Genomic DNA, 18,556 nt, shown 5'->3' with positions numbered 1-18,556 from the left:
GGGACGGTGAAGCCATCAAAAAGCCAAACGTATTTGGTGGCAAGGGAGGCACCATAGCGGCCACGCCCCTTGACATAGAGGAAAGCTTTTAATAACTTTTCATCAGCATGGTCTCTGGATGATCTGTAAAAAATTTGAAGTCGATTGGATGAAATCCCTAGGACGAGTTCGTTAAAATAGAACATGTGGAAGTTACGCCAAAATGACAAGTCAAAATCAAAATGGCCGACTTCCTGTTTGGAGTAGACCATTGGTGCCAGAGACTTTTATGTGCGTCTGGACAATATACACATGTGTACCCATTTTCATGTTCCAACTCCAAAAAAACCCTCATGGGGAGGGGTCTTTGAAAATTTCAAGGGGGCGCTATAGAGGCTTTTTGTCCCCCCCATGGGTGACGCCCCTATCAGATGTAAGAGCTCGCCATTCTTGACCTGTGTATCCATTTTCATGAGGAGATGAGGTCGTTGAAGCCATCAAAATGCCAAACGTATTTAGTGGCGAGGGATCGATAGTCACCACGCCGCCACATGGACACCATTATTGTAGGGGGGCGCTATTTCGGTATTTCGCGCCGACCATGTGCAACCGCCCAAAAATATCGAATTTCGGATGTGTCCGGACGAATGTGGAAAGTTAGAAGCATTTTCAAATTTGGGAAAGGGCCGAAATTGGGACACGAAATGTTGCAAGAATAATAATAATAATAAACAGCACGATTTCTATAGGGTCCTCGGACGACTTCGTCGTTGCTCGGGCCCTAATAAAAAATCCTTGCATTTCAATAGGGTCCTCGCACCGCTAGGTGCTCGGGCCCTAATAATAATCATTCGAAAAACAATAGGGACCTCGCAGGTCTGTGACCTGCTCGGGCCCGAATAAACAGCACGAATTCAGTGGGGTCCTCGGACGACTTCGTCGTTGCTCGGGCCCTAATAATAATAAACGGAGCAGTTTCAATAGGGCCTTCACCGGCCTTCGGTTGGTGCTCGGGCCCTAATAAAAAATCCTTGCATTTCAATAGGGTCCTCGCACCGCTAGGTGCTCGGGCCCTAATAATAATCATTCGAAAAACAATAGGGACCTCGCAGGTTTGTGACCTGCTTGGGCCCTAATAATAATCGTTCGAAAAACAATAGAGACCTTGCAGGTCTGTGACCTGCTCGGGCCCTAATAAACAGCACGATTTCAGTGGGGTCCTCGGACGACTTCGTCGTCGCTCGGGCCCTAATAATAATAAACGGCGCAGTTTCAATAGGGCCTTCACCGGCCTTCGGTCGGTGCTCGGGCCCTAATAATAAACAGTGCGATTTCAATAGGGTCCTCCGCGGACGACTTCGTCGTCGCTCGGGCCCTAATAATAATAATAATAATAAACAGCACGATTTCAATAGGGTCCTCGGACGACTTCGTCGTCGCTCGGGCCCTAATAATAAACAGCATGATTTCAATAGGGTCCTCGGACAACTTTGTCGTCGCTTGGGCCCTTATAATAAACAGCGCGATTTCAATAGGGTCCTCGGCGGACGACTTCGTCGTCGCTCGGGCCCTAATAAATAATAATAATAAACAGCGCGATTACAATAGGGTCCTACGGATGACTTCGTCATCGCTCGGATCCTAAGAAATAATAAACAGCGCAATTACAATAGCGTCCTCACAGAAAACTTCATCGTCGCTCGGGCCCTAATCATAAATAATAATAAACAGCACGATTACAATAGGGTCCTCACGGACGACTTCGTCATCGCTCGGGCCCTAATAATAATAAACATATGCGTTCCCCAGGCCCCGTGGGCTTGGACCCCTAAAAATCCGAACAAAAACAATAGGTTTCCCAGCACCGTGGTCCTGGGAAACGCATCTGCTTGCATACGCGTTCCCCAGGCCCTGCGGGCTTGGACCCCTAATAATAAAAATCTGAACAAAAACAATAGAGTTTCCAGCACCGCTGGTCCTGGGAAAAGTAGGTGGTGCTCTGACTATCACAGTATATTGTCATATAAATGTTTTCAAGGTGGGACAAATATGAATCGTGAAGTTTGGTGGACATCGGACCATTTACTCCAAATTTATAGCAATTTCCTGTTTCATGGCGAGACATCAAAATGAAACTCTCTGCAGCAAGCGTAGACAGTAATGATATGTCATGTTTGTGTACATCAAATATAGACCACAGCATTGAAATTTCAGGTTAATCCAAAGATAAGTGTCTGATAAGAAGTACTTCCTTTCGCCACTAGGTGGCACTATGACTATCACGTATAAGTGTGTTCAGGGTGGGACTAATATGAATCATGTGAAGTCTGGTGGACATCGGACCATTTACTCCAAAGTTATAGCAATTTCCTGTTTCACGGCGCGACATGAAAACTTGGATGAGCACCAATTTCAGACAAAACTGAAGTTATTGTTCTTGGCCCCAAACAACTCAGAGACTCTTTATCTGATGACATAGTTTCTCTAGATGGCATTGCTCTGGCCTCTAACGCTACTGTAAGAAACCTCAGAGTAATATTTGATCAAGATTTGTCTTTTAATTCTCATTTAAAACAAACCTCATGGACCACATTTTTTCATCTGCGTAATATTGTGAAAATTAGGCCTATCCTGACCCGAAAAAATGCAGAAAACTTGGTCCATGCTTTAGTTACCTCTAGACTGGATTACTGTAACTCCCTATTATCAGGTAGCTCTAATAAGTCTTTAAAAACTCTCCAGCTAATTCAGAATGAATGAGGCTCTGTCATATCTTAGAGAGCTCATAGTGCCATATGATCCCACCAGAACACTGCGCTCTGAGAATGCAGGGTTACTTGTGGTCCCTAAAGTCCAAAACTAGATCAGGAGCCAGAGCCTTCAGCTATCAGGCTCCTCTCCTGTGGAATCATCTTCCTGTTGCAGTCCGAGAGGCAGACACTGTCTCCACATTTAAGACTAGACTTAAGACTTTCCTTTTTGATAAAGCTTATAGTTAGGGCCAGCTCAGGCTTGCCTTGTACCAGCCCCTAGTTAGGCTGACTTAGGCCTAGTCTGCCGGGGGACCTCCTATAATACACCGGGCACCTTCTCTCCTCTCTCTCCTTCTCTCTCTCTCTCTCTCATGTCCTGTTACTGCATCGCTCTAACTTGGCCATACTGCATGTCACTAACTCGGCTTCTTCTCCGGGGGGCTTTGAGCTCCACTGTCTCACAGGTTAACTTATATCGCAGCGGTGCCTGGATAGTGTGACGTGTGTGTGGTTGTGCTGCTGCCGTGGTCCTGCCAGATACCTCCTGCTGCTGCTGTTATCATTAGTCATACCGCTACTGTTATTATACACATATGATTATTGTCACATATGTATACTATCAGATATTAATATATACTTTCAACATATTGTACCACAATAGCCAGAATCATAATTATAATATTATTACTTTCATTAATGTTGTTGTAAGCTATTACCGTTACCATCTGTCCTGCTTCTCTCTCTGTCTCTGTCTCTCTTTCTGTCTCACTGTGTCATACGGATTACTGTTAATTTATTATGTTGATCTGTTCTGTACAACATCTATTGCACGTCTGTCCGTCCTGGAAGAGGGATCCCTCCTCAGTTGCTCTTCCTGAGGTTTCTACTGTTTTTTTTCCCTGTTAAAAAGGGGTTTTTTGAGGAGTTTTTCCTTATGGGCTATATCCTCGGGTAATGTGGCCACTGTCAGTTTATGAAATTCCAATATCCGTTGTGGAGAGAATAGAAAGGTCGGTTAGCTTCTATATTAGGAAGTAGTTGGGCGCTCCTAGGTGTCTAAGTAGTGTTGCATTGTATGGAAAAGGGATACTTCAGCTGCCAGTATCTAGTTTAACAGAGGAATTTAAATGTACCAAGGTCAGGACAGAGCTGTTGTTATATGGGAGTAAGGACGTGATAGTTAGGAGTGTGGTTCCAAATCCAACCAAGGGGAGGAAATGGAAGCCAAGATCTGCAGTTCAGGAGGCAGAGGCACCTCTTAGGCATTCAGAGATTGTAGGTAATGTTCAGTTTGGCCAGGGAGGCCTGGGGCTTGGCTCAGGCAAACCGGTATGGAATAAAGCAGGTCCCCACCTGGCGATTTGACCCCCTGCTGCTTTCTAAAAACTCATTTAAAGAATTTCTCATACAGCAAATAGATGATTTCATGGAAATTAATCATACTCCAGATATAGAATTAACGACCGTTTGGGAGGCTCTTAAAGCCTTCATCAGGGGCCAAATAATTTCTTATACTGCATATGAGAGGAGGAAATATAGAGAGCGTTTGACAGACCTATCCCATGATATAGAGGAAATAGACCGCCAGTATGCGGACGCTCCTACGCCTGATCTCTATAAAAGGAAAATACTACTAAAAACAGAGTACGACAGTATTTCTATTAAACAAACAGAAAGGTTATTTTTTAAATCTAGGCAGACATTTTACGAACATGGGGGAAAAGCTGGAAAGCTGCTGGCCCATCAGATCAAACAGTCGGCAGCGGCTAACACTATACCTGAGATTAGTTCAGCAGGGGTTAGGACCACAAATCCAGATGACATCAATAATTCTTTCAAACAATATTATATCAATCTCTACAGCTCAAAACCACCAAGTGACTTATCATCTATTTCTGACTTTTTGGATAACCTGACAATCCTACAGATAACCCCGGAAGACCAAGCACAGATAGATAGGGAGATTTCGGCTACAGAAGTGGTACAAGCAATAAAATCAATGCAGAGCAACAAAGCGCCGGGTCCAGACGGTTTCTCAATTGACTATTACAAAGAATTTGCAGCTAAATTGGCACCAATTCTTAAACTACTATATAATGACATTTATAAACGAAGGGGACTACCTGAGACAATGACACAGGCAATAATATCAGTTTTACTTAAAAAAGACAAAGACCCATTAGTATGTGGCTCATATCGTCCAGTAAGCCTGCTGAATTGTGACTATAAAATCCTAAAAAAAAATTTGGCAACCCGAATTGAGACAGTAGTTTCATCAGTTATTGATCCAGACCAAACGGGCTTTATACCAGGCAGACAATCTTTTTAAGACCAAACGGGCTTTATACCAGGCAGACAATCTTTTTACAATATGCGCCGCCTTCTCAATATAGTATATACATCACACCTAACAGATCAATCAGAGGTAGTAGTTTCATTAGACGCCGAAAAGGCGTTCGACCGCGTCGACTGACAATATCAATTTGCAGTCTTAGAAAGATTTGGATTTGGCCTTGTATTCTCAACGTGGATTAAAATATTATATCAGTCACCAACAGCCGCAGTACGCACCAACAATCAAATTTCAGATTATTTTCAGCTTAATAGGGGTTGTAGGCAAGGATGTAGCCTTTCTCCCTACCTGTTCGACTTGGCGATTGAACCACTAGCGATAGCTATTAGAGCAGATGATGGTGTCAAGGGAATTACGAGGGGAGATAAATGCCATAAGGTTTCTCTGTACGCGGATGACCTGTTATTATATATATCCGCACCGACAGAATCCATACCTAGAGTGCTTAATATTTTAGATAACTTTGGCCATATTTCAGGGTACAGAATAAATTATTCAAAAAGCCTAATTTTTCCCAATTAACGAAACAGACCGTGATTATTCTGACTTAACCGTTCAGACTTGAAACAAATGCCTTCACATATTTAGGAATTAAAGTCACGCATTCAATGTCAAGGCTATATAACAGTAATTTTAAAACATTAGTAGAACAAACGAAACACTTTTTTAAAAGATGGTCAGCTTTACCAATGTCACTAGTAGGTCGTATCAATATAGTTAAGATGTCACTACTACCTAAATATTTGTACCTTTTCCAAATGATCCCAATATTTATTTCAAAGTCAACTTTCCAACAGTTAGATAGGTTAATTTCATCGTTTATATGGAACAACTCGAACCCGAGGATGAGGAAAGAATATTTGGAGGCTTCTAAAGAGGCAGGGGGTCTTAGCCTTCCCAATTTAATTTTCTATTATTGGGCAGCAAACATCGCTAAATTTCTACATTGGATTTTTATGTATAAAAATAAACAGGGTACTGACTGGGCGCAGATGGAATTGTTGTCTAACCCATTGCCAATACTTACCTCTTCGTTACCATATACTCACAAGGTGCAGATAGATAGCTTCTTTGAAGATATGGCTACAATTTAGGAAACACTTTGGTCTGAAACAGGCCAGCTGTTTTTTTCCCATTGCAGACAATCCTTTTTTTCCAGCTTCTCTTTTCGACAGGGCATTCCAGTACTGGCATGGGAATGGTCTGGTGTTTTTCAGTAATATATACACAGACACCCTTTCCTCTTTTGATACTGTGAAGGAGAACCACAACATACCCACCAACCATTTTTTCAGATATCTTCAGATCTGTAGCTGTGCAAAGAAAATATTCCCAACATTCCCTTATTTGCCACCCAAAAGCCCATTAGATACAATTTTGGAACTAGATCCTTTTGAGAGAAAACGGGTATCTATAATTTATACAAAACTACAAGAATTAAAGCCTGTTTCATGGGATAAAACTAGACGGGCTTGGGAGCAGGATTTGGGTGTGGAAATTTCAGAAGAGGCATGGGGAGGGAGCCTAACTCGCATTCACACCTCTTCATTGTGTTTGCGGCATGGTTTGATTCAATTTAAGGTACTCCATTGCCTACACTATTCAAGAGACAAACTAGCGAAAATCTTTCCGAGTACTAACCCTGGATGTCCAAGATGTAATCATAGCCCTGCTTCTACAGGACACATGTTTTGGATGTGCCCCTCCCTTAACGGTTACTGGGAAAATATATTTATTGTATTTTCGCATATTTGCGAACAGACCATGATTCCTAATTTTTACACTACTATATTTGACATACCACCCCCCAATTGTAAAATAAATACATTGCAAGCAAATGCTGTAGCGTTTGCATCTCTGAAGTCAGATAAAGCACCATTTTTTTTACAGTGGGTGAAGGAGGTACTTTCCTTGCTACCGTTGGAAAAGCTTAGATACAGAATAGATAAAAACCGTAGGAATTTCACTTTAACTTGGAGCCCTTTTGTAAACTTCATTCAAAGCATCCCCTTCCAGTAGACCTCTTTATCCCATCTCCCTTTTTTTTTCTCATAAGAGATAGTCTGTGTGCCCCTTTCTTTCTTTTTCTTCTTTTGAGCCTTGGGGTGGGTGGGTGGGGTTTGTTGTTTGTATGTTGTTTTTGTCTTGGAATTGTTCATATGTCCTATGTTATAATTGATGCTCATTGGAAAATTGAAGAATAAAGTCTTTGACATAGTGTTGTGGTCAGTGAGTCAACGGATAGTTTATTTCATTGAGCTGACAGTTCCTTGGGAAGACTCAGTGGAAGAAGCCTATGAAAGAAAAAAGCTTAGGTATGCAGCATTAGGAGCAGAAGCTGAGCACCGAGGGTGGAAAACTAGGATTTGTCCAGTGGAAGTGGGGTGTAGGGGATTCACAGCAAGATCAGCTGTCTCGTTCCTGGGGGAACTCGGAGTTCGGGGACAGAGTTTGAGGAAGACAGTGAAGGAAATGTCAGATGAAGCAGCTAGATCTAGTCAGTGGATTTCGATGAGGAGGAATAATGTCAGTTGGGGGCCAGCAGGCGGACCTACTAGGCAGGATACATAACTCCTTGAGATCAGGTGGAGAGATCCACCAATCAGTCCTCTCAGGAGAAAAGTGGTCTATTTGAATCTCCCTTTAACTTTAGCTTATACTGGAGTTATGATATGTAGCATGTGAAATAGGGTATGGTAAATGTGCTAGGAAAGGTGGTATTGGCACGGTCGCTACCTGGAGCTCGCATAAACGGAGCCTGGGTTTGTTGAAGGTGGCAGTGCTGGTTGGGCTGAGAAAACCATGTGTAATGTAAGGTAAAGGAGGTTGTTGGGTCGGTGCAGGGAGCAGTGAGAGCTGGCATTAGGGGAGTGTCTCTGGGACGCAAGAGATCACTGTCTAGCCTCCTGGAGGTGTCGTGGGACCAACTAGATGAAACACTGGTGAAAGGAGGTTCCCACCTGATGACCCCAAAGACGTGTTAGTTATCACTGCTCATTGGTCTGTATAGTTAAGCCTTGCCATAATAGCTTATCATAGGGCTTAGGAAGTTATTCACTGTGTGCTGATCCTTTCTCTAGAGCACAAATTTCTTGTGTTTATTTGAATTCATGCAAATTTGCAAAAAAAAAAATCCACCATTGCAGACTTTTATGGTCCAAGAGGCTTTTTTGTAGAGCACTTTTTAACTGCGATATGACTTTCTTGGGAACAGTTGCACGTCATTTCCAGTTACTAAGTTTCAGCACTATTTGAAATTACTTTTGTTTATTTTAGTCAGTGTTAGTGCTGCTACTTTTACACTCCGATTCCATCACTGCAGCTCAAAATAATACGAGACACCTATGTGATGAGAACTAGGATAAAACACATAATATTTTCTTGGCAAAATAATCCACACACTGTTAGTTGGCTCCTGGTATTATAAATGCAACATTTTGGTCAGAGAGACCTCATCAGTCATTAACCAGGCTACTTTTACACACTTTAGGTGTTCTATTTGACATATTCATCATCATCCAACTCAACAGTAAAACATACTCTATACTAATGTCACATAGGCCTGTTGCATGTAATCTAAGTTGAAGCCAACAGTGAATTTTTGGGTAGTGTTTTTACATTTTATGTCATCCAGTATACTGTTTACATCCCACACCATTTACATATTACTGTCTCCCAGTGCCAGACAGTTTTGGTACTGTTTCATCTCGTACGATATGAAGTAGTCTACTTCATTCATGGTTCTGATGATGTTGCTCGCAATCAATACCCTCGCCTCTTTCACATGAACATGCTTGTTGCTGGATAGGAAAACCCAGAGTTAACTGAACTAGTTGATAACCAGCTTTATAGTACTGGTTATCCAGACGGCCAACGTTAGGGTTCGTCAAACCAGATAACAAAAAGATATCCTGGGTAAGTTTAACTGGCTTTGTAGTACAAGACTCAGACATGTGGGCAAGTAAAAAGGCCCATTTGTCACTGTTTGCAGTCTTAACTTGCATTGTGTTTCTAGCAGGTGCACATGCTCTGTATTAACCAAGCCCTGAAGATTGGTTTGTGTTTGATTAGTGTGTCTGGGTGTGGCGTATTACTTATCTGCTTTTTTATTCCATAACTCAGTTTGCTGTGAGCAGGAACTATGTTTCTTTCAAATTCCTTATATCCTGCCTTCACCTACCGTTTCAAACGCTGTTTCCACCCGCTGAAGCTGTACTCTCTCGGATCACTTTAATTCATTTCCACTCCGCCACTCAGTCAAACACGGAAGCCTGTAACTCTCCACAACCAGCAGCAAGCAATGCAGCAGCCATAAAGCCAGACTGGAGCTGAGTCTGACTGGACTGGACTGACTGACACTGTGACATGACGTTGAATTCCTTTCATGAGCAGAAAACAAACAATTTTGTATGGGAGTTTGAGTTGGATTGAATTTTGTTATGAACTTTAGGTCTGTGGGATTTTGAGTTTGATTTATAAGAGAATACATACCGTTCAACTTAAAAGCTGTGTGTTGTTGTTTATTGAATGTGCCTTTCAATGTGAGGGTGTATATTCTTTCAAAGTGTATGTCCTTTGTGAGGTTTGGTTGTGAGGTTTAAAACTGTGACGACTGAGGGCTCATTTATGCTCCCTTTACGTACGAAAATGTATACGTCCGTTTCAAACGATGTTACTGTCACTGCCCGCATACTTCCATGCGCCCTTTACGTTGGCATGGATAACCAATATATAATATATCCACCAGGAGGCAGCCCAGCGTCAAAAGTTTATGACAACAACAAACTCAAAAACAAGCATGGCGACTGTGGAGGAGATATTGATAATGTACCTCTTGCATAAAAGACAAAAACAGAGGCAGCGTTGTAGGAGGCGGTGGTTGGTGAGGCCGTTAAATACATCGCGACTGGAGGACGGAGAATTTTTTTCTCTAGTACTGCCGATGAGAGAAATTGAAGTGTTATTTCTTCTTCGTGTCTCACTAGAGCTACGTATCAGGTAGTGACAGCAACACTGCCCCCACGGTTCCCGGTGGTACTGCTCCGTTTGGCCCGTATCCGTAAGCTTTATGGAAACGTGCAGAAATACGGACGAAATGAACGCGGAGTACGAACTGTCACAATTAGAGGTGTTGGTAGATGTGTTATTGAACGTTGGACAGAGCCAGGCAAGCTGTTTCCTCCTGCTGCTGGTGTTAATGCTAAGCTAGGCTGAACACATCCTTATTCCAGGTCTGTACTTACACACAAACATGAGATGGATCTGAACATCTCACTCTAAGAAAGACAACAGAGGTAGTTCCAAAAATCTTGGACTATTCCTTAATGAAGCTTGTATCATACAGTAGAATCGCTGGATTCATTGTTCCACCCCTACATAGATACTTAGTTCCTAAAATCACATTAGTAAGTAGCCTAATCATTTATTAACAGCTGACAACAGTTTTATATGGCATCCCACTGATGATAATGATGATTATGATAATAGTTACTGTGTGTCACCAGGTCAGAAGGGTCAGTACATGGTGAGGACAGTGACTGATGGTCCAGCAGAGAAAGCTGGTGTCTGCACTGGAGACAGACTGATCTGGCTCAACGGAGTCATGGTGTCAACACTCACACATTCCACTCTCAACAGAATTGTATGAATCCAATTTCCGCACATCGTACTTGTGTGTTTTTTTCAACTTGACGTGTGTGACTCCTGCAGTGTGTTTGGTTCTCAGGTGAAGAAGAGTGGGGACTCAGTGACAGTGCTGGTCATTGACAGTGAAAGTGAGTCTTGCAATGTCAGGAGGAAGATGCCCATCCTGCCTGTGGTGTCAGAATGCTGCAGCCTCCCTCACACTGCCAAAACCATGCATCTGGTTAAAGGGCACGATGGATACGGCTTCCTGCTGAAACAAGAGAAGCTGGCAGGCACTCAACTGAAAGGTGAAATATACACTGCTGGACACATGACAACAATCATACACATACATATATATACATACTGAACTCAAACAGCCACCTCACCATTTTATAAAGACAAAGGCTGCCATGTAAACCTGATATAACATGTAGTTCAGATTACACAAAGGTAGTGAAGAACTGAGATAACAAAAGCATAATTTCAAATCCTTAGAACCATATCTGTCCACAACAACTAAACATTTCCATTTTGTCATGCTATGTGTCTCAATATATACTGCAATATTATGTTGATACCAAGTAAAAAAAAATAGTAAAAAAATTAGCACTAGTTTCGTGTTGGCTGCTTTTCAAATCTGATTGAAGTTTCTGAGTCCGATGCACAAAACTGTGTAGACAACCAAAAAAAGAAATAGCCATACACATTCTCTTCATCAGGTTTACAAAGCCTCAAGTACATATGGTTCTCTTTTACAAATCTCAGTCATTGCAGAACTGGGTGGCATTCATCCAATTTCCACTGCCAGAGTTAGCCATAAATAGATGTAAACACACCCTAATCTGCTCATTGCATATCAATACTTCTGTCTGCTCCACCAATTGTGGACATGTCACTGACGAGAACAGTAAAAGAGGATGCACAATTTAAGTGTTTGTTGCATTGACAAGTTTGAACAGAGGCCTGTACTATGAAGCAGGATTTGGAGTTAGCGAGGTAACTTCAGGGTTAAGTCTGGGTTTTCAGTACTACAAAGCTGGTTCTCTTTTTACCGTGATAAATCACCGTGGCATTGTATGCTGAACAGCTAACCTGCTCCGGAGTAGATTAACTTTAGGGTATTGGATCACAGCCTGTCAACACCCTGACCACTGACTTATCAGATCACTGAAGAAAAGAATATCTATGGACAAAAGTCTGGAGTCTCTGTAAAAAAAAAAAAAAAAAAAAAAAGAGTAGCCTATATATTGTTAGAGGTCAGTAGCAATTGTAGGTCATTTTATTGTTACAGGGATCTATTTGTTTTAAAACAGAGCTTTTAACAAACACAGAGATAGTTAACAACACTAAACGGATGATTTTAGCACTATTTTAACTTATGAAAAATTTATTTTAGTCCACAGTGATAACTGAAAGTGTTGCCATTTTACACTCTGATTCCGTCACTGCAACTCAGAATAACATGAGACACCTGTGTGATAAGAACTAGGTAAAAAAAAAAAATATTTATTTTTAAAAAATAATCCACACACTGTTAATTGGCTTCTGTTATTATAAATGTAACATTTTGATCTGATAGACCTCATCATTCTTTAAGTAAGATACTTTTCCACCCTTTACTTTCATTGCAGAAACAGTTTGGCATTACTTAAAAGTGTTTTATGTGACATATTCATCATCATGCAACTAAGTAGACTAAGTAGCAAAAAATACTCTATACTACTGTCACATAAAGCCTAGTGATACCTACATATAATTTAAGACTGGCCCGATGGTGTCTTTTTGGATAGTATTTTCAGCATTTCTACATTTTCTGTTATAACACTACAGAATATTGTTTACATCCATGCTATTGATATTTTACTGTGTTGTAGTAGGTGGTCCCATTTCATCTCAAATGATATGAAGCAGCAGGGCCGGACTGGGACAAAAATTCAGGCTGGGAGTCATACATCCACCCAGGCCCATCAATCCACACATTACATGCTCACACAAGTGCATGTGCACACGGACACACATATGGGCTAAGTAATCACCAAAGCTTATTATTCCAGACTGACAGTCACACAACGGTCTCTAGTTTCGCAGACCGGGTCCGGCGGAGGAGCAGCGCACCTGCGCTTCACCAACTGGGTGTGGCCAGGCGGATTTTGTAAGTTTGGCACACCGTGCGCCCTGGCGCAGCTACTCCTCTATCCCACCTCCGTCCCTCCTACCGGCGCAAGTCGGAAAGAGGGAGGAAAGAAGGCGTGGAGTGGGTTTTACACAGCCCATTCACATCACACCAATCAAATGAGCCCCTCTCCTCACCCTTAAATGCGCCGCGCGAAGGCGTAATGAGAGTTTACTCAATTCGCCATGGCAGAAGAGAGCAGCAGCGCCAGACGGCCAAACTTATCCCAGGAGGAAACTGATGTTTTGGTCCGGGAGGTCTGCTCGCAGTGTCCGAATATATGGAACTGCGAGCAGACCTCCACAGGCTGATGATGCAAAGGTAGCCTGGGAGGAGGTCACCACAATTGTAAATTAATGTTGCGTTTCTCTCGTGCGCGTGTGCGCTCTCTCTTTCTCTCTCGCAGTCTCACTCTGTTTCTTTTCTTTTGACTTTTCTAAGATGACAGATGCTGAATATATACTCCCTATCTGATGCTGTGGCTGTTGTGGTTGGCTGAGAGGGATGTGAACTCATTAGTTTGCAGCTGTGTTAATTAAATCAGGTTGGGTTTCCATTACGCGTGCCAAACGTGCCAAACGGTAACAATCCCCTTTGATCTGACATCAGATGTGACGGGACAGTCGATATAGAGATATATTTATGTGCTGATTGCAGATAGCTGCATTGAATAGTGTTTTTTTTGGGTATTTATTGCATCGTTAATGTGCCTGATATTCTGGAAACCTGCCTGTGAGGTTTTGGTGACGTGTGCGCACTGTCCGCCGGTCAGCCAAACTTCGGCTTACACCGGCTGCGCTCCGCCTGCGCTGACAGTAGACCTGGTTTCAGCTGGCGAGCTTTTAGCGCACCTTCGGCGAAGCCTTTTGGCACGAAACTGTCACTGCGCCAAGCTGGATCTGTCGACACCTCCCCCTGCTGCGCCGCCACACCCATCTCAGCGCACCTCGGTCTGCCAAACTACCAAACTGAGCGCGCCTCGGGTTGCACTGCTCGAAACTAGCTCTGCGCGGGGTTCGCCACCCTGCGCCGTGCCGGGAAACTACAGCCCAGCAACTCTATTAAACACAACTGTAACAGCAACCCTACTCATAGTCCTCCAGTCCAGTGCTTTTCTCTTCCCTACCCTCACCAAATGTGCCCCTCAATAAACCAGGACTCCTATATGAATGGGAATTATGCTGAACTAAACAACATGATTGTATTATTTTGTCAGGAAATCATTTTGATGTCAGCTTATCATAATCAGTATGGCAACATCCATATTCAATGCAACAGTAAAACAAGTAAAAATATAAGTCAGCAGCAACTTCAACCTATCTGATCTTATTTCAGTAACATTAGATAGATATGGAAAACTTTTGAACTTAGACAGATAAGAGCCTATCCTTAAGAGGGGTCCCCAAACTGTTTCAGCCTTCGCTGCAACCCACCTGTGGTTAGTCCATTGTAACAGCGCTAGTCTGCACACACAGGCACACGTACACACCCTCTGCTCTCTGTTCCACCTGACTCTCCACAACCAAGCTGCTTTCAGTTTACAGGCACTCTGATTTGGGGGCGGGCGGGGCGGAAAGCGAAACAAACTAATCACGTCTTGAATCTACAAAAAAAAAACTTTTTGACCAATTGTTGTGACAAATGCTGACAAGCACCTATCACTTCTGACAGCGGGCGGGTATGGAGCTTCATTAGGGTCAAATGTTTTGTACTTGAAAAAATAAAATTTGAAACTGAAAATTCATGTGTTGATCTTGAATTTTGAAAAATACAACAATGTATTCAAAATAAAAATAAGTATATGAAACGTTTTTTCAGGTTAAATATAATTTTGATTCACTTTGGTAATTCTTTTGAATGAATAATTTATTTTTACTTTTCACTTCCATATATATTTAACATTATTTTTTATTTTTTCTTATTTTTTTCAGTTGCATGTTTTATCTTTTCAGATTCAGGTCTTATTTTTTACAGTTTCAAATCTTATTTTTTCAGTTTCAAATCTTTTTTTCACTTTCAGATCTTTTTTTTTTCTGTTTCAAATCTGTTTTTTGAGTTTCAGACTTTTGACCCTGATGTGGCATGGGGGGCGTGTCATCAACTGAGAGGGGTGTGTAATCATGAGTGACAGTGCCTTCAGGGAACGCAGGAACTAAAAAAATTCTGACTCAACACTTACATACACCATATTCATGTGACTGGCAGTGTAAAAATTGATGCCAGTGACAAACTTCCATTTAGAAATCTGTTTTAGACAGTACTGAGCACCAATTGCGGTATAAGAGCGATAAATTAAGCCAGATTTTGCAGATCAACAGCCACATTTTAAGTGATGATATGTCCGATTTCCACATAGCACTGTGAACGCAGTGCTACGTAGTGTCGGTTTTGCTTGCGATGATGGCATCCAGTCGGTCGGGTCAATCTGCTGGAGCCCATACATCCAGCACACAGGTGAAAAATGTTAACTAAGCTTTGGGAAATCATAACAAGTATTAAGGGGTCGTTTTTGTGACAACATAGCCTACATTTTCACAGCTCCATCGTCACGGCCCTGTTGATACTTCCACATCCAGATGTGTCCCCTGGATGAAACCTTTGAGCTTGGGGAAATGGAAACAATCCTAAAAGACCTCCCTACTTACCTGGTGCCACAAAAATCACCTGGAGCCAGGTCAGGTGAGTAGGGAGGTGTTTTTGTATTGTTTCCTTTTCCCCAAGCTCAAAGGTTTCATCCAGGAGACACGTTTACTGGATGAGGAAGCATCAACAGGGCTGTGATGATGGAGCTGTGGACAATCACACTTTCCAGCTCTGACAAATTCGCCACTTAAAAGACATCACAAAAAAAAGTATGTTGTCACAAAAACGACCCCTTAATATTTGTTATGATTTCCCAAAACTTAGATAACATTTCTCACCTGTGTGCTGGATGTATGGGCTCCAGCAGATTGATCTGACCAACCGGACGCCATCATCGCAAGGGAAGTGGACACTACGCTGTGTTCACAGTGCTATGTGAAAATCGGACATATCAGCACTTAAAATGTGGCTGTTGAACTGCAAAATCTGTCATAACTTATCGCTCTTACACCGCAATTGGTGCTCAGTACTGTCTAAAACAGATTTCTAAATGGAAGTTTGTCACTGGCATCAATTTTTACACTGCCAGTCACATGAATATGGTGTATATAAGCGTTGAGTCAGAATTTTTTTAGTTTCTACGTTGCCTGAAGGCACTGTCACTCATGATTCCACACCCCTCTCAGTTGATGACACGCCCCCCACGCCACATCAGGGTCAAAAGTCTGAAACTCAAAAAACAGATTTGAAACTGAAAAAAAAAGATCTGAAAGTGAAAAAATAAGATTTGAAACTGTAAAAAATAAGACCTGAATCTGAAAAGATAAAACATGCAACTGAAAAAAATAAGACCTCAAATGTTAAAATATATATGGAAGTGAAAAGTGAAAATAAATTATTCATTCAAAAGAATTACCAAAGTGAATCAAAATTATATTTAACCTGAAAAAAACGTTTCATATACTTATTTTTATTTTGAATACATTGTTGTATTTTTCAAAATTCAAGATCAACACATGAATTTTCAGTTTCAAATTTTATTTAAGTACAAAACATTTGACCCTAATGTAGCTCCATAGGCGGGCTCTCGGCCAAAAAAGACAGGCAGGCCAGAGCAGACCACTTGTGGGCCAGGCCACCGGGGAACTCCCCGGTTCTCCAGTGGGCCAGTCTGGGCCTGTGAAGCAGCCTACTTCAATCGTGGTTGTGATGATGTTGCCTGTAATTAATTACCCCGCCTCTTTCACATGAACACGCATGTGGCAGGATATGATAACCCAGAGTTGACGAACTAGTTGATAACCAGCTTTGTAGTACCAGTTATCCAGATGGCCAGTATTAGAGTTAGTCAAACCAGATAACGAAAAGATATCCCGGGTAAGTTGAACTGGCTTCGTAGTACAGGACTCAGGTGTCACTATGTGCAATCATTTCTTGCACCATTATCATTATGTACCTGTCAGTCAGCAGTATTCATTTACTTATTCTACAGCATTCTTATCAAAACATATTCATACAAGAGGATAAAATGAAAATCATAAACAGGGAAATAAATGATGTCTCCAAGGTTATTAAAATGAAAAGGTTAAGCACACAGAAGTAATGCTCCTTTGATTCCATTTTACAGGTTGTTGAGTGCACTGCAAAAAAAAAGCTAAATAAAAATCAATTCATCACTGAAAGTGATCTCTGCCACACGGAGATCTATGTTGAATGATTGAATGAAAGAGAAGATTAGAGTAAAAGACCCTAAAAGTTACTGCTGGAATAAAAAAAACAAACCAGTTAATGATTAAAAATGATTATAGAGATCCAAACTGGAACTATAAAAATATTGCGCTTTTTTTTTTTTTTTTTTTTTTACAAAACTCTATTAGAATATGATCAAAATATTGTAGGACTAAACGTCCTCAGAAATAAACCACACCAGTAAATCTAAGTGGGCTGAGGCAGGTGAATGGGGTGGCACGCTACAGAGTGTCCAGGGGTTGTAATATATACTGACCCCACGTGCAGTCAAAGCAACCTAAGGCAGATTCATGGGTCAGTGAGGTATGTTAAGCCTAAAGCCAGAGTTTTCAATGTCACAGAAGGGGCTTTGTCTAGCCTCGCTATATTGGTTGGGAAACTTATGCTGCACCATTAACTCAGGACCTGTTGATGTTCAGAGTTTTGAATTGAAATTGTTTATCACCACCTTTTCACTGATTAACTCACTGGCATCACCTTTCTTGCAAAATCCTGTGAACCTAGGTGCTAGAATTCTTTTTTGTGATCATTTTTTTATTGGAATCATTCATTCAACACTGAAATAATACTGACACAGAGTAACAATCTGATGGTGAGAAAAGTCCCCCACCCAAATACCCACCAGGTGCAAAAATTCTCTACCTCTTCAGAGAAAGAAAGTGCAGTGTTGTAGTCAAGACCACCTTAATCGAGACCAAGTCTGACCAAGTACAGAGTGTATTGATATTGTGACAAGACCAAGACTTTGAGGGGTTAAGATCGGATTATAAGACCAAAAGCAAACCAGTGCGAGTCTCGCACTGCATGACATGCAAACCATTTGCACTCCTCAGACTGACCTGAAAGACCCACATTCTCATAAAAACACCCACGGAAAACAAATGATGGTTCTTCCTCAATCATCTCTTTTACCATGAGAAATGTCTGGCAGGTGAGAGGGAAGGGAGGGAGAGACAACCCCATAAGTGATAATGATTGGCTTAGGGAGAGTAACAGCGGGTATTCACAAGCACACAAGCTGGGTTGCCAGGTCCGCTTATTAGCCACCACTTTGGGCTTGTTTTTTTGTAAAGTGTTACAAATATTGGTAGTCGCGGGTTGCAGTTTTTTGGGCTTGTTTCTAAAGTGGAGTCAGCAACACGTCTGATCTGACATCATTCCACCTATAAACACTCAGCCAGGAAGGTCCTAAAATCATCAGACGTAAAAAACACATTTTAGAAATTTTATCATAAATATACAGCAGACAGTGAACCGGACCTCAACATTCAATCAATCAATCAATCAATTTTATTTATAAAGCCCAATATCACAAATCACAATTTGCCTCACAGGGCT

At 41.7% G+C, this 18,556-nt stretch overlaps 1 protein-coding gene across 8 annotated transcripts in view; it reads left to right on the top strand.

Annotated features, from left to right (window-relative positions):
• LOC126397432 (Na(+)/H(+) exchange regulatory cofactor NHE-RF3-like) overlaps positions 1-18,556 on the top strand; it is a 268,248-nt gene that overhangs the window by 185,445 nt on the left and 64,247 nt on the right. For all 8 annotated transcript variants that reach the window (XM_050056262.1, XM_050056252.1, XM_050056269.1 and 5 more), the window contains 2 exons: positions 10,590-10,726; positions 10,811-11,018. In XM_050056262.1, coding sequence (XP_049912219.1) covers positions 10,590-10,726; positions 10,811-11,018 — 345 coding nt within the window. The remainder of the gene's footprint in view (positions 1-10,589; positions 10,727-10,810; positions 11,019-18,556) is intronic.

This window comes from Epinephelus moara, chromosome 2 (assembly GCF_006386435.1).
Source record: "Epinephelus moara isolate mb chromosome 2, YSFRI_EMoa_1.0, whole genome shotgun sequence".
NCBI lineage: Eukaryota > Metazoa > Chordata > Actinopteri > Perciformes > Serranidae > Epinephelus > Epinephelus moara.
The sequence above is the reverse complement of the archived record's forward strand: the minus strand, read 5'-3'. Positions and strand labels throughout refer to the sequence as shown.